The sequence below is a fragment of the Sylvia atricapilla genome, chromosome 3 (genome assembly GCF_009819655.1).
Source record: "Sylvia atricapilla isolate bSylAtr1 chromosome 3, bSylAtr1.pri, whole genome shotgun sequence".
NCBI lineage: Eukaryota > Metazoa > Chordata > Aves > Passeriformes > Sylviidae > Sylvia > Sylvia atricapilla.
The window spans coordinates 18,863,852-18,888,907 of record NC_089142.1 but is presented as its reverse complement, the minus strand read 5'-3'; the positions used below and the strand labels follow the sequence as shown (position 1 = coordinate 18,888,907).

The window sequence follows — 25,056 nt, the reverse complement described above, 5'->3', positions numbered from 1 at the left end:
AAAAAGTACAAACCGAATTTTTTTCCCCCCACACAGTAATTCACTCTTATATGGTATGACTAACTGTGCCTAGGTGCCTGCAGAGAGAGATCTGTAGTGTTTGTTATGGTGAAGATAGCACAACCTCTAAATCAGTATAGTCTGTCCTGTTTAAGTATTACATTGATATTTACCAAGCAAAAGGAACCTTTGGGAGACCTTTTCAGACCTGAAACCGAATTTGTAAAGTTGGAGAATTGGTCTGGAAAACAAAGGGGCTGTTTGGTGAGGAAAAGCTTCATGTGGGTGGGCAGTGCCTTGCAACACGAACTAAGGATCTTACATGATCAAAACCAAGTAATTTTCTCTTCTCCGCTGGATGTGGGCATGGGAAAAAGTTTATTCTTTTATTTTCTGAGACATTCTTTTACATATACTAAGATTTTTTGTCTTCCAAATCTTCTATGTGTTTCCTCTCTTCCCTAGTATAAATCTACCCCTTTCATGTAACCTTTCCTTCAAGAAAAGACAAAGACTGTGATCCTCAGTGCATGTCCCACTTTTTAAAGGTCTCAAAGCCACTGACATGATCTTTTGAACTCATCAGGCTCTTTTCCTGCTTTGGAGATTAAGCACATTTGCTTGACACCATGTTTAGACTCATGCTTTACTGGGTCGCAGACTGTGCTGACTTTTCTCCTCTGCATTTTCTTCAGGGGATCCCTCTTTCACCTGAAATGAATACCTGATTTCATCTGATACCTAGTGAATATTGCATGGATTGTCTATTCCTGTATCCTATTGGAAACGCTGATTCAAGTTTCCTGTGTACAGTACTTACATTTATTTTTATAATATTGTTTCTGCAGTGAGGAAAATAAGGTGGTTTTATATTAATTGTGTTACTTTATATGGAGCAGTGATATGTTCCTTAAATACACAGTATAATAAACAATACCAAGAAAATATCCATGAAAACAACAATAATAATAATAATAAATTAATATAAGCATTCAGGTCAAAGGGAAGTATTTCAGGAAATTAATCATCAACAAGGAAAACTATGTCCTGCTCTCTTAAGGCATAGTACTTTCAACCAAGGTTGGTAGTGAGCTTGTATATAGAATACTTACATTCAGAGTTTTGTACATTGTGGGTAGGTTTTCTTTATCTGTATTTATTTGTAGAGTAACAACTGCAGCAACAACTTATATGGGGTCAGCTTTTTACTGCAAATTTGAAAATCACTCCTCAGAACATCTTTCTCAGATTTATTCACAGTGTTACTCTTCTAGTATCATATATAACTGTAAATTAAGTAAAAGGACATGTCTAAATTTATCTTACAGGTGGCATTGAGGCAATATTTCTGGTTTTAGGTTCTAGTGTTTTAATGCAAGAGAAAACATTCTGGTAATATTATTTAAGGGAAAATAAGAAGTGTTCTGCAAATATGTGCATTTCCTTTCCATTTATATAATATATCTATATTGATACACAGACATGCATACTGAAACATAGATGTATTTACATACAAAAGATTATCTGGAAAAGTTTAATATAATGAGAAGTGTTATACCTGATGGAAAGATGAGACTGATTTATCTAAAATTAAATTTTAGACTGAAAATCTGTGTATTCATAATGTAGATAATTCACCAATGGACTTCCATTACACAAGGTACTAATAACAGTGAAACTGGTTGGCTGGCTTTAAAAGTGGCTTTTAGCTAAGCAGTGAGATTCGTTGCTGCTTCAAACAAATATAATGAACTTAAAAAAGCAAAAAAGGCTTTATTGTGCAGTAACATTAGAAAATAAACAGTTTACCTGATTAGAAAAACAATTTCTTATCCGGCATTTTACTGTTTTCTGTACTTGAGTAAAATGCTCAAACATACATAAGTAAAATTCTCCTTAATAACTAAAGAGCTAATTTTCTCAAATGGTTGATAATTTATGATACTTTTCATGAAATTTAATGCCTTTTATATGACAACTCTATAAAATCATGTTTACAGCCTTGCTTTGTTTAGATATAGTATTATTTTTAGTTCCAAAGGTAGAAGCATATTAGAATAAAGCAATTGCTTCTTTTTTAGATATCTATAACCTTTATGCTATGTAAATAAAGTAATTAGTTGTCTATTTTTTACTGTTTAATTTTTTCAAACATGAGATAAGTGATTTTGTTGGTACTGACCTAAGCATCAGCTGACAGCATTTGTGATTCAGTTTTTGAAATAGGATGAATATTTCAATAGGATTTAATTTTGTTATTCCACAGAAGCGCATCTGTAGCAGTAGCACTTATAAATACTGTTCTTATAGTTTTGACCTCTCAGCTGTAATCACTGTGTTTATAAATTCCAAATTAGTTATTCTAGATCACTCTTCTTTCCTGAACTGAAGTTCACTGAAACTAAACACAGAAACTCAGTTCAAGGGCATAAATTTACATTTCTGAAATACAAGATTAGTTGGTCATTCAGTGCTGGAGACTGATGTCCAATGTATTACAAATCACATAAAAATATCCTGAGTTTTTCCTGAGCATGTCCTCCTCAACAGTATTAGAGCAAGTTTGACTCATCACCAAGTTTGGCCTTTTTTACATTTTTTCTATTGATTTTGTCTTCCATTGTAGCAAAGATTACATTTTTTTTTCCTATCTCCAAAGCTTTTGCTAAAGGTAATTGCAGAGGGAGAAAAGTTCTGTGCCAGACTGTAGTGGTTTAGCAAGGAAGCGATTCTTCTGAGGAAGTTACAACAAAACCGATCAGTGGCTGGGCGTGAAAATCGATAGCTAATATAGCCATTAGAAAGGCAACAGGCCTCTGCAAACGCACAGGGTTAAAAATCGTAGAAACCATGGGAGAGACCCTTTTCCTTCCAGCCTGAGGAGCAGGTCACATCGGGGCCCATCCGCGGCTCCATGGCATGGGCGGGGCTGTGCCAGGCGCTGCTGTTCCGCCATCCTGGCAGAGCTGGCCTGGCCTGGCCGGGCCCCTGGGCCCGTCAGCTGCCGGCGGGGGAACGGGAGGCCGCAGGTGCTAACATCTAGCCGACTTTAAGGCCTACCCCAGGCCAAGGGAGATGTCTCTCTGGCCCCCAAGAGCGGCTCCAAGCCCAGGCTGGGCTGGGCCCACCCCATGAGACTGAGGGTGGGGCAGGCATTCACCAGCCTGGCTCCTTAGGTCCTGGCTGCCATTCCTGAGCCCTCCCAATCGGCGTGGAATTGAAATCCAGCAGCTGTGCAGCCAGAGCAGCCATTGCCCGGCAAAGATCACAGGGACCATCTACAGGCCCCAGCAAGATGCTAACTCTTTCCTTGACAGATGGAACTTACAAAGAATTAACCCTTCTCTGAGTGAGAGAAAAAGACAGAGTGATTGAGCCACAGAGACACGGCATGAGACGGAAGTCAGTGAAGAGAGAGTAAAAGTCCTAGGTTAGGAGAAAGCATTGAGGAGTTGCCTAGTTTGGGCTGGACTTCTCTTGTGAGGCTATGGAGAATGGACTAAAATATCCCTGTAATTTCTAGAATGCTTTTTAGTGGGATGTAAAGTTCTAGTGATAACTGTGGACTGATATAACTGTGATCCAATGGAGAATTTTGAACAGAGGAATATGATAAAGAGATGATCTCTTCCCCAGGGAAGAAGAAAAAAGGAGACCTCTGTTTCTTGAGATGAAGATGATTTTAGAGATAGCTGAAGAGAATCTTTGTGTTATATTAGATCAGTCATCCTTAAACTGATAAGCTGATAAGCTGATATGGCCCATGAGCACCGCTAGTGGGAATGCTCCCAAATAGAGGGACTTCACAGTTTGCACAGTTTTCCAGGCAGCTGCAGATTCATGACATGGGAGCCACCAGAGAACTGTTTTCTTCTGGCCGTGTCTCCATAGGAGATCTAAGAGAGTCTCCTCTCCTTAAGAACTGATGAAAGACTATTTTAAAGTGGCGAAACTCACTGAAAATCACAGGGTTTGTCTCCTTATGTTGTCAGTGGGAAAGTGAACAGTTGTGGGGGGAGGAGAGGTGTTTTGACAATTTCATTTTGATTCTCATTCTCTTCTTTTATTCTCTCCTTTAGTTTGTTAATAAATCTATCTTTATACCTTTTAAGTTTGAGCCTGCCATGCTTTATTTTGTAATCCTATCTTACAACAAAAAGAGAGTAAATGATTCTGGTAGACACTCAAACCACTACACTAATTTTGAGAAACAGAAATTGGCAAACCTGAAACTACTATATAGACAGAATGAGAAAAAGTAAATGCAGAGTTATAGCAATGTAGAGTTATAAACTCAAAAGCAATGTAGAGTTATAAACTCAAAAGTAAAGTGATATAATTAACCACAGAGTAATTTTTATCCCATAGGAAATTATTTCACTTCCAAACTCAGGATTTTTTCCTACCCATATATCAAATAATCAATTGACGCGGCGTACTAACATTGCTGAAAATCTACCAGATTATGAAAAGAATTATTGATGTTGAAACTTCTCAGTAATGTTCTTTAAGCCTGATTCAGGCTGGTTTGGGTGGGGGTTTTTTTATGTAATTTAACACAGTATTGGGTTTTTTGTGTTTTCCTTTTGAAATTGGCTTAAGATATAGTACATTGTATTTGTTGTACATTTATTGGTGATTTGCTGTTAGTTTCTAGGTTTGTAATATTTTTATATATGTGCTATATTCATATTAAAAATTTATTTAGGGCAAATAGTGCTGTGGACTTACAGTCAAATAAATGTAGAGTCCTACCCTTAGAGCTATGTAACAAAATGTCTTGAATTTGGAAAGGAATCATGGCAGTCAGATTTACTTGTTGTACAGTGAATCCATCAGATTGATTAAAAATACTTCAGAGAATCTTCAGACACTCTACATGGTTAAAGTGTACAAGCTTTCATGTGTTTACATCTTTCTTTGTGTATTCCCATTTTTGATTGCTAAAGATTCTTTATGAGTTTGTGGAGTCTTGATGGTGGAGGTTGTAAAAATGAATAGATTTTGAAATCTAACCTCCTCCTATATACAAGTGATTTACCATATATTATATTGGAAATTCTGGTTGTTTAAACATCAAACAATAAAGTAATGTTTTGTGTTGCAGAATTATCCAGTTAGCAATCACATTTTAATCTGATACAACTTTTCATTTTTTGAGACCTTCTGCAATAATCTGACTACTGCTGCAAGTTCTGCTCATAGATCATATAATATGCAGAGCCAGACAGGCAGCAGTGATGAAGCAGAGCAGTGGGTTAAGCTCATGAAGCATGATGAAAACGGGTAAATAAAATTAAATAAAGCCGAATGGAATATTGCTAGTTTGCATTGTGCCACTTTAAAAAAACTCCCTTAAGAGCCAAAATTATTAAAATGTTATTTTGAATGCATTTTCCTACCTTCTATAACAAAAGTTGACTCATAACTCACATTCTGCTGTGTTGAAAAATCTTATTTTATATTAAGTCCGTTTCTAACTGCTGCTGTATACCCTGGCAGGACTGGAATGAACTCCAGACATTCATCAACTGAAACATTCTTGGCTTAAAACCATGCGCTCTGAAAACAGAGACTGTGTCTAAATATCACATCCTGGCTGCCTATGTTCAGGACCATCTGGAGGACATGGCATCATTTTGATGAGGGCTTTAAACAGTCTCATTTAAAAGCCAAACAAAGATGGTTTGGTGAGAAATTGTATGTGATACCATGGGTATATTTTTGGGTTTTGGTTTTAACTCCAGTTACTAAAAAGGTAGAAGCACAGTAATCCAGCCTAGTCTGAACAAGCTGGTGGGCATGATGTGAGATTGCACTGAGCTGCACAGAGTGGTTGTATCCACAGCTGATGTTCTTCATCCCTACAGCTGTATTCACTTTAGTTTCATCAACCTTGGAGGTTCATTCCACTGAGCTAGCAAGCTCAATATTAAGGATGAGTTAAGTGCAAGCAGAGGTATTTAGGTTTATAAGGAAGCCAGAATGGATCAAAATTTTGTTGCACCTTGTGCTAATGAAGGTCAAGACCAAATGCAAGGCCACCTTTGAACATATAGTCTCATTAGAACATAAGACCTCATTAGAATATAAGACAGTTAAAGCTGGATGGTGTTTAAGTTTTAATTGTTTCCTAATATCACTTAAAATTTTATTTAGGATTTTTTTTAGCATTAATCTTATTTTGTATCCGTATTTTATTATCTTTGACAGTGTTATTTTTATTATTAGAAAGCTAATCATATATGAAGTCAGCATACTCATTGTCCTTTCTCATGAACCTATGCCTCCATCTCATAACTTATTTTCATAAGGCATGGAAGAACATTCTTTACATTTTGAATTTCCTTTTAATTGTTGCCATCTCGAGATTAGACAGGCTGTGAAAGGCAGTACCTCCTAATAGGAGGAATGTCTTAATGAGTTGTTGAAGATCACTAAACAAGTAAAAACAAGGTATTTTGATCTCTGATTCAGGATTTTTTTTTTTTTATTCAACCTAATAAGAATGTATTTAAGGTCCACTATCTGTCAATAATTGAGTTAATATAGTTTTAAATCACAGATTAAAGGTCTTGCTTTCAGCAGTTGTAGCTTTACAGCCTTGAGTAGTTATGTCCAATTCATGGAAGAGGGGAAAAATACATCTGGGTATGTTGAAGTTGTCTTTTGCATCCTTAACAGTAATTTTTCCAGTCTTTTCATTTAATCCAGTTTCTTGACTATTTTTTTAGATTTTCTTCATGCAATTCAATAATTATGCATAAATTTAAAATTAAGCCTGTGAATTGAAAGGTCCATGAAGTCAGTGCAGCTTTAAGGAGAATTTTTTGTAATAAGACATTGTATGTTTCTCGTGTGATTTAGGAATTCAACAAAAATAGTGTGAAAATATGTACTGTGGCCAGTACATTTATATTTGAAAAATATAAAGATCTCAGATTATCTAGAGACTCAAATCTGCATTGAGATGTGCATCAGTTAACTAATTGTAAGTAAGTATTTCCAGAGACTGTTCAGTAAGTTTACCACTTCACTCCCTTGGAAATTTTGGAAAATTTGATTCAGCCCTTCTTCAGCCCTAGTGAATAGGAAAAGTAAGAAAAGCAAAAGTAGAACTACTGGTTCTTTTCCCTTGTCACTGTGTGCAAAAGAATTATTAATAGTTCATGGCTCTGTCCAAGGTTTTTGTTTGTTTGTTTGTTTTTTTGTTTTTGTGGGGTTTTTTGTGGTTGTTTGTTTGTTTGTTTTTGTTTTTGTTTTTTTGTTTTTTGGGGGGTTTTTTGTTTTGTTTTTTGTTTTTTTGGTTTTTTTGGGTTTTTTGGGGTTTTTTTTAAGATTTGAATGATGGTTCATTTACATTTGGGAAAGATTTTCAAATCTAATGTTCTCAAAAATAAGATCTTAGGGGTTTTTTTAATGATAATTTTCATACCATTACTTCAGCATAAGCCCTTTTAGGTTTCCATCTTGCATTCCTTTGTTCAGAATTACTTTTGAATTTAATTGGTGTACAGCATTTAATCAGTATTAAACCTCTTTAAAGATAATTAGGATGAAGAGTAAAGGTGATGTAGCATTATTTATTGTAACACGTGCCTCATTTTCTTTTATGGCCTAGTATGTCTTTGCTTATCAGTATTTTGTGCTTAGTTTCTTTTTAGTCTTTTTTCTGGACATGTTCAATTCACTTCTACTAAAATATTATTTCAAGTAAAACTTCAAGAGGCAAACTGAATCCTGAAGAAGTTGCATTTATTGTTTCAGTGAATAATGTTATATGCTCTGTGGCAGCCCAAAGCTCTTTTTGAAGTATTTTGGTTTTAGTATTGCTTTGTTTTACACATAGTGACTCTTTTAGAGCAGCCTTTCATAAGCACCTTTGTGTATGAGGATGTTGGCAGTGGGAGAAAGTTTCACTTTACGTGGAGGATTTTACTCAATATTTTTGTCATGTAGAGAGAATGTGATTTCATGAAAACATCAATAGATGTCTTGTCTTCAGGTTTAAAATATGCCTTATAGAAACAGGACAGACTTTTTGTCTCCAAGTAGGTTTTTCAGTCACTTTATTTCTAATGTATTTCTAAACTATATTGTAAATTCTGTGGTATAGTGATGCACCCTCTACAATTTAATTTATGGAAAACTTATTTTTTAGTAATCACCATTGATTTTAAATTATAGACTGTTGGTTAAACCCAAAGTCTGCATCACAGACATACAAGTCTAGCCATGATGGCCACAGCAGATTTGCAGTTTATTGGTTTAGTATTCAGCATAATGCACTTCTAGAGAAAATTCTCCAATTGTCCCAAATGCTGTGCTCGTTTCAGTTGGTACAGTGTTTGGTATTGACCACATACTGCTGCTTCTCTTATTTACTTACGTGGACAGCCTTGATTGTTTTTAGAGATTCTGCAAGCAGGATATAATTGCTTTGGGCTCTTAAACTATAAAACTTATTGGCTAACACACATGAGGTGGCTGGGAATGTTGCAGTATTCATCACCCCTGTGGAATGAGCAGTGGGTCTTTGCTGACCTGGCAGTTAACAGTCCCAGGGGAAAGGTTCATAGTTGTAGCTAAACAGTCCTAAATCAAGGACTAAATAGCTAAATAGTCCTAAATCAAGGACTTTTCACTGTCCTATGCTCTGCCTACAAACAGGTGCACAAGAAGCTGAAAGTAAACATGTCCAGGCGAGGTGACCTGAACTGGCCAAAAACATATTCCATGGCGAAGAAATATTCCATACCATAGAACATCATCCTTGGAATATATACTGTGGGCAATTGGCTGGGAGCAATTGGCTGGGAGCAATTGGCAATTGGCTACCAGTTATTGCTTAGGGATGGGCTGGGCATCAGTCAACAGGGGATGAGGATTTGTTTTGTGCATCACTTGTTTTTCTTGGGTTTTATAGCAAACTGTCTCCATTATTATTTTATAATTGCACTTAAATTATTAAACTGTTCTTATCTCAGCCCACAAGGGTTTTCTGTTATTTATTTTTTTCAAGGCTTTTCAAGGGGTAGAGGAATGGGATTGGAAAGAAGGGTTGATCAAGTGTCTGCCTGGTAAATAGTTGCCAACTGAGGTTAAACCATGGCAACGTGCTGATACAAATATGCTTTAAATTTTTCCACTCACTTCTGAGTCAATCAGGTGCATGCATTCTTTGTATTCATCCTTTTCCGCCTTGCCACAGCTGGAATTTCAAACTCACCCTCTTCCTTCTATCTCCAATTCAAGGATGCTTCCACTTTTTTAAAACAGACGAGTTGCCCTAACATAAGCACTGAATTAAAATTTGTTCACATTTTTCACTATTGGTGTATGTATTACTAACATCTCAACTAGGAGTTTAGTATTGAGATGCCCAAGCTAATGTTCAGCACCTCTACCAATGTATGTACCCATAATAGACTACTTCAGATTGCTTTGTGATAGTTTTGAACTGCTTTAATTCTGTTAAATTTCTGTATGTTGATGTTTTTCTATACCAGCTATTACAAATTATATGCATATTTTTAAATACAAAGCAGGATGAGAAGTGGGGTAAAGACCTCCAGTGCTACTTGTAATATGATTTTTTTTTAAAAGTGATATATTTATTAAGTTTTGACTAATTAACTATAATATTTTATATTCCAAAAGAGTGATAAAATTTTTCTCTTTTTAAAAAGTGCTATTTTATAACAAAGGTACATTTGCAGTAGCAACAGCTAAATTGCAGAAATCACAAATACTCTATGCAGTTTTTTTCTTTCTTTTTTAATTTTCATTTCTCATAATACTGTCTTTGTTAACATTGATGGCATTCTTCTAAGCCTCAAGCTGCGAGGCTTAATTTTTTAAATTAAATAATGCATTTCATGAGATAAACATCCTCAAATTCCTACAAAAAAAAAGTTAAAATTTTAAAAGTTAGAGAATAGACCTCAAAAATGTCATTGTTTATATCTATGGAGAGTTGTTTGAAGTTTCATTGCATTATTCCCATTAACTCTGTAAGACAGGAAACATGCAGATTGTAGATCAAAATAATGTTTTCCTTAACTAAATCAAACTTCATGTTAAAAAATTGTTTCAATTTCTAGTCACAACCTCTTTAATTACAGCAGTCCCTGTAAATTTGTTCAGAGGGAAAGGAATTGCAAAGTAGTTTCAAAACTCCCGTTTCCCTTTTGTGGAAGAATGATGAAAAGTGTGAATCGCATTTTCCACATAATTTAATGAAATCTGCCATTAGTGAGAATTGACATTTGTATTCCATATTAAACAAGTTCTTTATGTTTGGAAAGTGGCTCTCTCAATCTGTAGGAATCTATTACCTTCTTTGGATGAATACTGATTGCTGTGTCATTGGTATTTTCACAACCAAATCAGTTTCAAATGAGGATTACGAAGAGTGTGTTAAACCAATTGCTGGAAGAGAATATAGCATTTTTTTCAGTACTACCATCAATTAAAATCTACTCCTTCTGTAATCCCACAGCTGAACAGACAGGAATGTTATTTATAGGAGATGCAATAATACAGGTCAGTAAATATTCACTTTTTTCCACAGACATTTGTTTCACACTTGCTTTGATTTCAGAAACTAATTTCACATTACAAATAATTTTCTCCCTGTCATATCTGTTTTTAGGTTAATGGTATAAATGTAGAAAGTGCTACCCATGAAGAAGTGGTAAGTCATTCCACTTTGATTTTTTATTGTTGTGCAGAATATCTTATCTCCAAACTGTTCTGTCTCTGGCCTTGTTTCAAATGAATTTACTCTTTTTTACTATAAAGACAGTGCTATCATCAGGTTTGTCATATATTTGATTATTAAAACTTTCCAGTTTTGAAATATAATTTACCAAAATGTTTGGTCTAACCAGAAACAAAATAATTTATTGTTTTACTGATTTGCTTAATTTATCAGACTGACTGTATGAGGACAAAGCCAGCTCACATTCACTCGATGGGCGGTGCTTTTCCAGTCTGCAGTGCAAGGCCATACAGATAAAAATTGTTAACCATTGTTGCCTGTTTATTGGCAGTTATCAGTTGATTCACTGAAAACAGTATCTTAATATAGCATCTGTAGCAACCATAAATGACATGGTCTTTGACAGTCTTATCAGCAAGGCAGAAATTGCATGGGCAAAGGAACTAAACTTGCTTTTATTACTTGAAGGTGATCTCTCTAGGTCAAGATAAAGTGCAGCTGCATGATCTTGCAGTCCTTTTCTTGGTGTTGATTAATACCATCAAGCTGACTCTCTGACAGACAATCTCAGTAAACCGTAGTTAGATCTATTGTGCATTGGTGAACTGCCCTCCTGCTGCTTGTATTGTTATTACACAGAAAAAAAAAAATTAACTTCCAGAAAGTTACTCCTCACAAAATGGTAAGTTACTTCCCTTAAGGATTGTTTGTAAAAACCAAGAAGTGCTCCAGAACTGTCAGTGTAACACAGCAGAGATGAGGAATGAGAGAGAAATGCATAGTGCTGCTCCTTGCCCTGTACATGGGAATTCAGTAAAAGTATTAGGGAAAATTGCTACTACCACAGCCTGTTACTATATTCAGAATGGGTTTAGAAGAATGTGTCAGGCAGTAGAGGAAAGAGTTGGTTCTATGAAATAAGGTGGGCTGTTGCCAAAGCTCCTGAGAGAATGGAAGATTTATTATTCTTATCAAAATTATGGTTTTGTATTTTTATGAAATAATGTTGAGATAAGGTCCTCTTTATTTGAATGTGGTGAGGTGAGTTTGCAATTTGAAAGAAATACTTTAAAAAAGAATGTTTGGGTACCAGAAACACTGCTGAAGAAGGTGTATAACATATTAAGCTTATTACAATATATTAAGTTAATAATACAGAATGTTGTGATTATGAGTAGCTATCCAGAAAGGAGGACGTTAAGGATGGAGAGCTCATCTAGCTTTTAGAAAATCATACCTCTCTCAAAAGACTCTTTCAAACCACCACCTGAATCTTGAATGAGCAAAGAAAACCCAACCTAAAACATACCTACATCTTCTCTCTCTGTAAAGGATACCCTATTTTCTAAATGTTGCTCAGGTTAAAAGAGGGGTCTCCAGCACTTCTGTTCAAAAGACACTCATCAATGAGGCTTGTGTATTCTTAGTCCACTCTGGATTCAAGTTTACACAACCTTGTTAACATAATGCTGTGTACTTAATGGAAGCCTGTCAAAGGTTATTGAGTAATTCTTTTGGCTTGCTCTGTATTCATCTGGCACCATGGTCTCTTACATATTCAGTCATCTACTTCAAAGTGGGACTCCTGACACACCATCCTGCAATCTAGTTTGAAGGCATTTCTTGCTGCTTGCATTCTGTGTGCAGGAGGCCTCTTTTGCAGACACCTAACTCAAGGTTGTGAATTGTACTGTGTGATCCAAGGGACTGTGTACTGGGTATAGGCTGAGACTACATTAGTTTTCTTTGTAGCAGCCAGCATGATGTTGTATTTTTGTTCATGACTAAAACAACATGAGGAACATAACAGTGCGTCTGTTATTGTTGAGCCGTGCTTGTAAGCTATCAATGCTTCTCTTTTCCTCAGTTTTTCCCTGCTCAATGGGCTGAGAGTGGCCCAGAAGCTGGAAGGGAATAGAGCCAGGAAAGCCTGTCTGAACTGACCAAAGAGATATTTCATATCATATAACATCATGGTCAGCAGTAAAAACTTGTGGGGAGTGTTTTCTGGAGGAAGCAGCCATTGCTCAGAAACTGAATTGGTATCAGGAGGTTGTGACAGATTTCCTTTGCATTATTTGTTTTGGTTTTTTACCTTTTTCTTTAAGTTACTAAATTGTCTTTATCAGGAAATTGTTGTTATCATGAAGGTTTTCTTCCTTTATTGTTCTGTTCTCTCCCATCTTGCCAACGGGTGGGGAATGGCAGTCAACCCACCACAGACTGCTACAAGTGATGCTGCTGGCAAAGGCAGAGATTCTGAATTACTCCACTAGTTCAACCATAGTGATAAGGCATTAAAGGGCAGGAGCAAATATGTTTCTTACTTTTTTTGGTAAAACTGATGGGTGTATTCTGTTTGTTTGTCTTGTTTTGGTTTGATTATTTTATTTTTTAAATTGTAACTCTAATAAATGTTTTCAAAATTTTTCTTTCAGTTTTTTATTTTGTTTGTTTCACAATGGCATTCCCTGCTGTTCAGACTTTTTCCCCTGTTTTCTCTTACTTTCTGCCATTTTAGAATGTCTGCTGGTTCACTCTTGCAGGTTGTGAGGAAGTGCACTCAGTCAGCACAAACTCAGAAAATCTTTATTTTACAAAACTGAGTCTTATCTGTAATTGTATGTTAGTATGGCTCACAAGACTTAAAACCGACTAGAGTTAATACATGGGAGAGAAGGCTAGGAAATCTGAGAACTTTAGGAAAGGAGGCAAGTTTGTTCTGTCTGCTAGCTACAGTCTTCCCTCCTGAAATGTTTATGTACTTAGCTGGTCCTGATTGTACCAAACAGGTATTTTTGTTTCTTGACCCTTGGACTTCAGCAGTGTTAAATGGTGATTACTTCTCAGCAAGCCAAACAATTAGCTACTCTCTCAGCGACAATTAAACAACAAACTGGCTCTCCTGTTTTTCACTTCTGATGCTAGAATTTGTTTTTCTCCACAATTATTTAAGCTGCTACTATCACACATTAGTTCTGGCTAAAGGTTTGGATAGAATAAATAATTCAGAATCAGTGCTGAGAAAAATTCTGCTTTTGTAGTAGGTAATACAATACTGTGGAAAATTGAATTTTTTTTTCCATGAAACTTATTTTTAGAAATATTCTACTGGTGTGGAGAAACTGTGAATGCAGAAAATGTTAATTCAGAGATTAATATAGTTTCTGTATTTTGTGCATCAGAGAGGCAATTTAATTTTCTTTCCCTAATGGCTAATCAGGTTGTCACTCTGCATAACATGAAAGGAGCAGTCAGATCCCCTGAGTGGAGAGAAAGAGGGAAGGAAAGATAAAGAGTATTTTGGTTGAAGCTCACAAAGGTGTACCACTTGGTGTTCTTCTGGCTGGGACTTCAATTCCCCACATGTTCACAAAAAACTGTGAAAGGAAATGAAACACGAGGTGGCGCCTTTTCTGATTCAACAGAAGTTTTTTAGATTCATAGAACCACGGAATGATAAAATGGCTTGTTTACAAGGGACCTTGAAGATCACCTACTTCCAACACCACTGCCATGGGCAGGGAAACCTTCAGTGACCAGGTTGCTCAAAGCCCCATCCAACCTGGCCTTGAACACTTCAGGGATGGGACATCGTCAGTTTCTGGCAACCTGCTCCTGTGTCTCACCACCTTCACAGTAAAGAAGATATTTCTTCCTAATATCTAATTCAAACCTCTCCTTTTTGAGTTTAAAACTGTTCTGCCGTGTCCCATCACTACACTCTCGTAAAAAGTCTCTCTTCAACTCTACTGTAACCCCCTTTAGTGTCTGGAAAATCTCCCCTGAGTTTTCTCCAGGCTGAACAACTCCAACTCCCACAGCATCATAGGAGAAGTGCTCTAGCCCTCTGAGCATCTTCAGGGCCCAGCTGATAATCACAGGGCTGAATGCACTTGGCATTTCGTGGTGTGAGTCTGGGTACTTTCCTCTCTATGTTCTTAGTGAAAGATGAAAATAAGATTCAAAAAGACTTTTGTGAGTCTCTGAGGTAAGCACTGCCCTCTGCTGAAATGCACTAGAAGTACCTGTTTGTTTCCACTATAAGCAAATTGTAGTAGATGTGATGAAAACCATCACTGTTGCCTTTCAGAAGGGAATTGGACAGGATTCTAAATAATCTCATGTAGACTGTTTTTAACATAATCCATGATTAGTTAAAACTTAAATATGCATGAAATTAATCCTATTTCAAGGATTAATCAACTGATTATTTCCATTAACTAGAAAATGAAAGAGAGGGAGTTCAGTTATGCAAAACTGGAACATCAGATGTCGCATGTCATTTTTTTCTTACTATATCTTATTCAAGTATTTTATAGTAAATGAGTATGTTTCACACATTTTTAGTATTTCACACAAATATTAATCTCTTTGGAGTTTTGCTCAATGATCCAGGAAAGTACTTGGAAACTTTTATTTCTTTTTATTTCTTACTATTCTCACAGAGGATATTGCTGAATAAACAATATCCATTAAAACCGAGAATGCATTCAGTGGGAATAATTTTAGATTTTCAGGTTTTAGTCAATAATATTTTTTAAAAAATATTTAGTACTTCAGATGTTTACTGTAATGCTATTTAATATTTCATTAGCATGTCTGGATGGAAGTGATGAACTTATTCGTCATTAGGCTGATTAATTGAGATACAAGGACTGAACCTGAAAGTTGCTTATCTTCATTGAGATACTGAGATTTTATTTTCATTTGTCCTGTAATACATTATCCATTCAGCATTAGCTATTTTGGAATTGAAGTTCTCTGCATGGTGTTTTGGAATTCAGTTCCAAATGGTGGAACACAGATTATGAATTTTATTAATATAAAATCAGAAAAAAAGGGAATAATAGAAAAAATATAGGAGAACATATCACTAGAATAGGCACATAATGCTTAACTCCTTAACAAATATATCAAAATTAATAAAATAATAAAAGACACAGAGCTATAGCAATGAATTAATAAAATCAAATCCTTAAAAAATTACAAAATATCTTGTCAAATACATGCTTGAAAAGTAACAAATATTTTTATTTACAAATTTTACTTATTACTGTAGTAATATTTTATAGTCATATGAATGAGTAGATTTTATTAATTTATGCCATTATTAAAATAGTTCATCTTTTAAAAAATTAAGATATATATTTACAATGTGAAAATTGCAGTGTTGTGTTGGTTAAACTACATGTTAATATTTGAATATGCAATTCATTAATATTTGAGGCAACAACCTTATGACATTTAGAGAAATTAAAAATAAAGGTTTTATTTACTATACACAGAAGGTTTAAAAATATAAGATTATGGCTAGAAATAGTCAACAATACAGACCAAAGTTCTAGGAAAATTTTGTTTAGCTAGATTGCCCAGGTAGTTGCTAAACTGACATGTATGGATCCCCTTGCAGACCTACATATATTTCTGACCCAAGACTGACTATTAACTTCAAATTACTCCCTGAATTTCTGTGTTTTTTTCCTGTGGGAAGCTTTTTAGTTTGGACATGCTTTTTCAGCTAACAGGAAAGATGTTAAGAAGTAAAAATGAATAGTGTAATTCAAGTATGACAAGTATAAAATAGAGCTCGACCACTTAAATTAAGGAAAACGGATATTTTTCTATGTAGACAAACTGTGTATGTTTCATTTCTTGAAATCTATCTTAGTGGTGACAAGATGAAACTTCCCAGTACTTTTAGCAATGCTCGGCATGATTTGCTTGAATAGTTCATCCTTTGTACTGCAAGTGTTTTGTTTTCTCAGCATAGAAGAAATATTCTCTTAATATTGGAAGGGTAATTCTACCAGATCCAGAAGAACCAGTAACTGAGTTTTTATCACATTATGTGAAGACTGTGTGATTCCTCTACGTGTCATGATACCATTTGATTTCTTGCTTCAACTGCATGGCTCTCCCATTTTCTCAGTAATTCCCAGTTTGCTTTTAGATTGTTTAGATTGTTTTTGTTTGTTTAGATTATAGTAAACTATTTCTGTTTATAGTTTAAGTCAAAACCTTTAGCATCTTGTACTTTTCCCACTCTAGCTAATTTCCAACACTGGCTTACATTATCTTTAGATATTCAAAAATAAATTTAGAGAGTTTTACATGTTAATTTTTCTATGACTAGTTTCTGCATAAGAAACTTTCACTAATTTTTGATTGCACATATTATCTTCCCAATAGGGTGGTGTTATAATTTTCTTTAAATGGGAAATTTGGGGTGTATCTTGAGTGGCATAAGGTTTTGATGTGCTCCAGACTAAAAGAGTGTCTCCAGTTACACGAAGACGTGTGAACAGAAACAAAATGGTTAGATTCCATCACCCGGAAATATTATTGACAGGAAAACTGCTGAAATTATCTCAGACTTACCCCTTGCTTGCTTTGTTATTAGGAGGGTTATATTTGAGATCACCCACAGTAAATATATAGATTTGGAACCACTTGTAAGTTACTTTCCAGCACAATGCAGTTTTGTCACACAGCTGTTCAAGAAATTGCATTTTTTCTGTAAATTTGTTTTCATTGAGAAGATTTTTACACATGAAAAAACCATGAAGTTTATGTTTAGTTAATGTGTTGTTATATATTTATAGGACTAATGCATTGTTATATATTTATAGGACTACAGAAACACCAAAGAAAAGATATCAAACTTCGAAGATTTTACTTTCTTAACTTTATCTTGGTAATCATTCTCAGTGTTCCTTAGTCATTGCCTCAGTCAGTTCTAAAAGAATGCTTTAGTTATCTATTACGTGGACAGCAAATACTGAATGCTGAATGTATATCTGCAGGAGAGCTTCACGCATCAGACCTGAGGCAGGAAGTGGGAGAAGTGAACAGTCTTTTACTGAGCAACAATTGTTAACGAGTTTTAATGTAGTCACTTTCATTAAGACTTACTGTGTATTTCAGAAAATTTGCTGCTGCTATGTAGGTGGTCAGAAATAAGCATCAATAGCAAGAATGCCAGTGACATTTGCTGAACATAGTTTTCTTTCAAGTTATTCTATAGAATTTTCCTGAACTACTTTCATGGAGATTTAATCACAGCAGAATAGGAGTTATCATGACAGTGAGACAAATAATTAGAAAATGTTTTTCACCTTCCTTGAATGAAAACGACTTAATTTTAATTTCATTTTTCCAGGTGATAATTTGCCATAAGTATTCTGTATCCCAGAACTGCATAAAAATAAAGCTACATAAAATCATCAAATTATAGCATAACTTTAAACTTTGCAGAATGTACAATTATTATTGTTTCCAGATGCTCTAAGAAGTGTGATTATTTCCTCACTGAATGCATCTGGCAACATTTCTCACTAAGAAACAAGTTATAGGATAGTTTTGGTCTCAAGTGTCTTTCACATGCAAATTATAAATTCACATGCTTTAAAATCTGATTTTGCCATTTAAATTTTTATCCATTTATACCTTTACTGTGCTTCTCTAGAAGACAGAAAAAATTCAGAGATTTTTTTTTTAAATGGAGTAACATAAGTATCTGTGTAAAATGTACACCTCAAAATATTACACAACTTTTGTAGTATAGTGTGGAAATCAACCTTATTTCAAGTTCTAAATATGTTAAGAAAGCATTCACAATTAAGTAGTTCACATTTCAGCACTAGTATTTTATCTCAATCACTTCACAAAAACTTCATTCCCTGTGTTAGAGAAGCAACAAGTACACTGGCATTATGAGCATTTACAATGTGTATAATCTTTGAGCACAAAAGCAGAATTACTATAATTAAAACTGATGGAAGAATTCAGGTACCTCACACAAAGAAGCTCTAGGGAGAATTGAAATCTTTGTTAAACTATGGACACAAAATGGAGCACTTAGGTAAAGCACAATAGAGTATCACTGGACAGCTACAATTTTAAGTAATTACTAAGGGTACAAGGAGTTAAGATATATATTTTTTTTAAAAAAAAGGTGTTTCTTTTAGCTCTTTTAAATTTATATTTATTTAATTAATAAATATTGAAAGATGTACAAAGGATGAATGAGAAATATACCAGCCACTTCAGTCATAAATAGAGGGGCACTTTCTTCCATCTCCTCCTCCTCCCACTTGTATAAAACTGAATACCATAGAGATAGGTTATATATGTGAACAAAAAAGAGGCTTGAAAAGAGAACAGAAGGGTGTAAGCTATCTGTGGATAAATTAGTGGGGAGAATGGGGGGATGTGGGTGGCTGGTTGTCTTTGAAAGGGCTGGTAGGAAAAAAAAAAAGCTGCTTTATAGCTTCAGTATTATGTATTATGTCCCTTGTTATCCTTGATAATCAGTATGAAGACCTATCCACTCCTGCTTCCTTTGATCCTTATATACTGTGCCCAAAGTAGCCTATCTCTTCATTTTTAATCATTCTGCTTGGTTTCCACTCTGGCTAAGCTAACTTCTCTGAAGCAGTGTCACCTGTATCTCATTTCTCTCTCTCTTACACTTTCCTTTTCCTATCTAAACAATGTTTTGTGCTTTTCATTAATTTACTGCCTTATATTGGGTGACCTTCAGTATTTCATCAGGGTATAAAGAACTTTGAAGTGCTATACACTCTAGCTCAATGTTATCAACAAAACATAGCTGCAAGCTAATAAAAAATTACTATACACCCTGGTGATTCCAAATACAGTAAATAAATAAATGTTTGTGAAAGATTAAACTTAGGCCATTTACATAAGTGAAACTAAGTTATTTTGTATTTTAAGGGGTTTTTTTTGAACTGGAAATGGAAATATCAGTTATATAGAGGACTTACAACCACATAAAGTTAACCTAATAATAAAATTGGTTTATTTCTAATCACGAGATAAACTGACTATATAAGTTGTTCATAAGTATTATTTCTCTTCAAAAAGTTACTGGCTTCATGGGAGTTTGATCTAAATAAATGAATAGATCTTATATATATCACTTATATTTCAGGCTCATTTGTGGAGGATGAATAATAGCACCTGCTGTTTTTCCCTATTTTAGAGAGCAGACAAAACACTCATAGAGCAGGAGTGTATTCATACACTTCAGATGGCAAATAAGCTAGCACAGTGCATCAAAAGTATTAAAGGACTGGATTAGGAAATCAAAAGGGGTTTTGGTATGCTGGGATTTTTTTTTTTTTTTTGTCTGATATGATATATATGATATTAGGCATCAAAATATCTAATACAAACATGTTTAGTAGAATAAGTATAGCCCTGTATTTAAATAGGTATGGCTCTAACTATAATCAGTACTCTGAGGGAAGAGAAACTAGTCAGAAGATTCTAACATGACAATGTGATTTGAATTATATTCTCCTTATCACATAGCATGTTATTTTCCCAGTACATGAAAATTTTATTATTGAATAAAATACACTTTATGGTGATCTGTGCTGAATAAATATTAGCCTATACAGTACCAAAATTACAAGGAATTGTGGACTATGATCCTGAGACAGTGTGCAGAAGTTTCAGGTATGAGACTTTGCCTTAGAGAGGAAAAAGATTTCTCTCTGATGTGTGCTGAATATTGCAGATGGTCTGCTGCACGGTGACAGTAGCACTTTCATGTCTGCAGAATTGGGGAAACAAAAGCATTAAGGACTAACGTAGAGGGGTATTGCTAATATGAAATAGTGCTGAACTTTATCCATAGGTATTCTATCATGCTTTTATGTTCATCTACATGCTGTAAGGAGTTTAGTAAAGGAGAAATGTTTTTGTGTTCTAGGTGCCCCAGTCCTTTAAGTCTGAGAGGATGAATATATGAATGATTATAAATAAATTCTATGGCTGATTCAAACTGCAAGACACTCCATTGAACTGATCACTCCATGGGTCTTCTAGCTTGTACTTCAGCAGTTAACGTGTAGACAACAAAAGCACTTCTTGGTGCTTCTTATCTTTAATCCTGTGTTAACTCTAGATTAGGCTAGAAGATCTAGATCAAAGGGATCATTGTAGAAAAGTTTGTTGTGAGAAAAGGAATAAAAGTCCAGATGTAACAATTCCTAAATCAGAGAATGCAGCATATGACCTGCTGGTTTTGACAACTTCAAAACCTTCTGGTTTTGTTTTTACATTTGGTAGCACAAGACAGCCTTCATTAAATATTGCCTATCCCTCAGCTGAAGTTACTTTCATCAACATTTTATACTGCTGCCATTAAAGGATGGCAGGGGATTTTGGCTGATACCTCACTCCCCAGAAACTTCAGATCAGATAGAATCTGATTCTGAGAGCTGTGCAGGTATGTTACATATACAAGCAAACAATGAAGAAAATTGGAAAGCAATGGCTACATGAAAATCTGCATTTAGTCTTTTTAGCTCAATCTGTGCTCATTCGAGATTGTATAAACTCAACCACTTAATTATCATGTAGAAGGATTTCTAGAAATAGTTGAAGATTATAAACCTGCAGGGTTAGGATGTTCCAATTTCTGGCTTGAAAAGGACTGCATTTGGGACAGAAATGTTAGCAATTCTGTGGCTACTGATTTCACTTTACCATATATGTTTCCAGTCACATGTAGTCAGATATGTGTATCTGACTGTTGTGAGTTTTTGATACCTGAGACAATTCTTTCTTTTTGCAAGTAATACTTAACAGTAGATAAGCAATAAAACATACTGCTTGTTCTTTACTTTTGAGTTCTGTGGCTTTGAACCCTTTTTATTTATAGCATACTGATCACAGTTGAGACTGACCTGCATTTCCAGAGAGAAGTCCCCATAATGCTCTGATATTCTTGGGATTTTTTGAAAATGGAAAAGTTACTACCTCAGAAATGGGTCTTCACAGTTCAGGTAATAGTTATCTTTAAGCAAATTTATGTATACTTTAATTGCTTCAGGGAACAGCTGAATTGACTCAAAATTTATTTTCCAATCCACTGTATGTAACAGTGTCTTTCATATTCCAGATAGGCTTTGCAAGAATTGTTTACACAATACTAATTACATTAGAGTGTGTAATTAAAGAGAAAAATAATGTACACAATATTTGTACATATGAAAAAATGCAATTTCTTTTTTTGTCTATAATGTCTGGGGTTTATATCATACAGAAGCAGCATTATTTGTTTAAGTTGATATCAAAGCTGTCTCTAAGAATGTATTTTTCTTTATTTATAGGCAGTTTAGTTTAAATCTGTGAAAATTTCCATAATGTGAATTGATTGTCATTTTTCCTAGCAAATTTGTATAAATTGTTCAGACACAAATGCTTGCTTTGTATTAGTCAGCTAAGCATTTAGAAAGAGATTATTGCTCACTAAATAATGCAAATCTAAGGAAGAGAAGAATAAAAGGTATTTATTTGAAACCACTCCGTATTTGACCATTGGAAAAGAGACAAGTGTCAAGAAATCATTGTTTCTTGAACCAGCTTAATTCTGCTTCATTGTCTTCCAATATGAATTGCAATCCAATTTTAATTTTAAAAACTATTTTTAAATACATTTTGTGCCTGTTGTTATTTTAAAGTTCATTTGTACTGCAAGGTGTCCATTTATCACACATCTTCTTTGCTTACTCATAGACATATAAGCACAATACCAGATTTTTAGCCCTGTTCATATGCTTTGATATATACTTTTCCCTAGGAGGCATTTTAAATGTTAAATAGTATTGTTCTTTCCGAAGCTTGAAGAATTTCTGAAAATTTTTAGTTCTCTGGATTTCATTGGTTGATTGAAACTAACCCCCGCGGCCCCCGGGGCTAGCTCAGTTCCTTGGGAGGCTTTGGGGGAGTATTTCAGGGACAAGACAGAAGATCCAAAAGAGGCTCTTACCCCCAGAGTTGATCCAAGACATTTATTCTCTATTTGTTCCAGCAGGGAAAGTGAGGGCAAGAGGAGGAAAGAGAGAGAACAGGGCCTTATCAAGGCTCCTGTTCAGGGGAATGGCTGGACCTCAGCCAATTAGGTCAAGAAAGGAAGGAAGGGTCAAATTACACGGTTATAGGCTCCAGGGGTCCTGGGGAAAAGCCATTCCCCAGAGAAATACAACAGTTGGTTGTTTGGGTTTTTTGACTACTATGAATACGGTCTAATTCTTCATATATTTTACTGTATCTCGGTTGCATGCTCTGTTGCAGGCTTGTATATAATCTTCTATCCAGATACTTGTCAAGTCCAAGACTTGCCGTTCATGTGACTTTCAAGTGTTTTATTTGTGAAATGCTTGTACCTCAAACTCAGGCATTCATCAGGTTATTCACATCCTTCTACTTCAAAATTTTTGCTTCAGACTTTTAGTCTGAGTTAGGTACTTAAATATTCTCCAACACATGCAAGATAGATTACAGATAAGATTAATTTCATCTAACTTCATATGTTTAAAGCGTAAGGTTATCATTCAGATTCTCTGTATGTATAGATACATAAATGTGGATGAGGATTTCTTTGTATCCTAAGATCTTTACTGATTTCTAGAAAATCTATTGGCAAATACTTTAGAGTTGAATCTTTTAAATGGCCAAAATGAAATTATTTTACTTCTGCACTCAGAATAGATATTGGCTAAAGGGGCATATGGGTGAATTAATTAATCAAAAGCATTCTCCTTTCCAATTTTAATTGCTGTTCTCAATAAGATAGGACCTGCTACAAACAGCCAAACCTTGTCTAAATCTCTGAGCAGTGTGAATATAAATGTTCAAGTATGATTGAGGATTTAGAAGAAATCACAGTAAACACAAGGAACCAGAATTTAAAAAGAATGCACAGCAGCTATGCATTATGCCATTGGCTTTTCTGCTTAGAGGTATATAGCATTTCCCTGAATTAGATGTTGACAGTAAAAATGAGACGACAAAGGTCATTAGATTTTCCTAAAATATGAGTCATATTTTTCTCTGCAGACTCTCTATTGTAGTTAGTTGAGATATATCCTATTTATATTTGTAACCTTGTCTCTATTCTGTTCTTGAGAAATGCATGTGAGAAAGAGAAGTGTACTAAACCCTGGATTGATAAATGCACCCAGAGATATGCAAAACCTGCAAATTGGAGCCATCATGAAAAGCAAGAATTTCAGCTGAAGCCCTTTTTTCCTTTATATATATGAATGTGAGTAAGTGCATAAACACACACACAGAGTTAGCTTCACTAAATGCATTTAATCAACCTTTAAAAACCCCACCAGAACCCACTCGCTTCTGCAATCCTCATTTTATGTTATTACCACAACACTGTTACAAGTGTAACAGTGAATGTTACTCCAAAGGTACTGGATTTTTCTATTTTTGTCTTAGTGGACTTTTGCAAAAGCTTCAGCATCACAGAGCAGTACATTATTTAATGACCTTCTGGCTGCTAAGACCTTCTTGTGATCACTGAAATTGATTTAGTTTTGTTAGTATGTGTGTGGTTCAACACTCTGACCTCTTCAGGCACTACCCGAAGAATACCAAGCAGCTTCAGGAGAGTATGATACAGTATGAATATCTTTTAAGGTAATACTGATGCTTGGGATTTTTAAACCAAATCATTAATATTAGAGTTATTTCCTTTTCAATACATAATTTGAAATAAAAAATGAAATCCCATAGTCTGTAACAGTTTCTAGTCTACTGTTTTGTTTTCTTCCAACAGTTTTTGGATTTATCTTCGTAAAATATGGCTAATGTCTCCCAAAAGTACATTAGGCAATATGTCTGTCATGCTGTCTCTTCTCATCTCTTGACAAATATAAATGTTTGTGTGCAAACATTTTTTTCTTAATTAAGAGGAAACATAGTTGTTCTTCTGTGTTTGCAAAAGGTCTTTTTTGAATTTTAGAAATTAAAATTCTTTCTTGTTGTTCCAAAGTTAAAATTAAAGTACTTCACTTTTTTGGCTTATATTAAAAGGCAATTGTGAATAAAAAAGTGAGCTCTCAGTATTCATTTTATTTGGTTTATATTTCTTCCTATTAGATATACCAGGTCAGTATCATGACTACATTTAAAATTTGTTGGTTTTGAAATTTTCTATTTACTTTTTCAAAACACTCTTGTTTCTGTACTGATTGTAAACTATAGTCGGCATTTTTAATAGATTTACCATGCAGTAAAAAGTAAAATGGTATTACAGGTACTGCAGCAGTTGGTAACAGGATCTTGTATTTTTTGCCAACTGTGACTTCTCCCTGGCCTGATACTTTCTGACATTTTTAATTTGGAAGTGAATATATTGGGTGTCCTATCTTTGTAAGAGAACAGTGAGACTAGCAAAGCTACCAGTCATCTTCAGTATTTATTGAGTAATAAATAACATCTAAACTAGCAAATAGGAAATTTCCTGCAGGAAATAAGGGGCAGAGGTTTTCAGGAGACAT

The 25,056-nt window shown here is 34.8% G+C and overlaps 1 protein-coding gene across 1 annotated transcript in view; it reads left to right on the top strand.

Annotated features, from left to right (window-relative positions):
• SNTG2 (syntrophin gamma 2) overlaps window positions 1–25,056 on the top strand; it is a 126,881-nt gene that overhangs the window by 13,662 nt on the left and 88,163 nt on the right. The window contains exons 4-5 of the mRNA XM_066314874.1: window positions 10,502–10,545; window positions 10,655–10,696. Of these exons, the coding sequence (XP_066170971.1) occupies window positions 10,502–10,545; window positions 10,655–10,696 (86 nt within the window). The remainder of the gene's footprint in view (window positions 1–10,501; window positions 10,546–10,654; window positions 10,697–25,056) is intronic.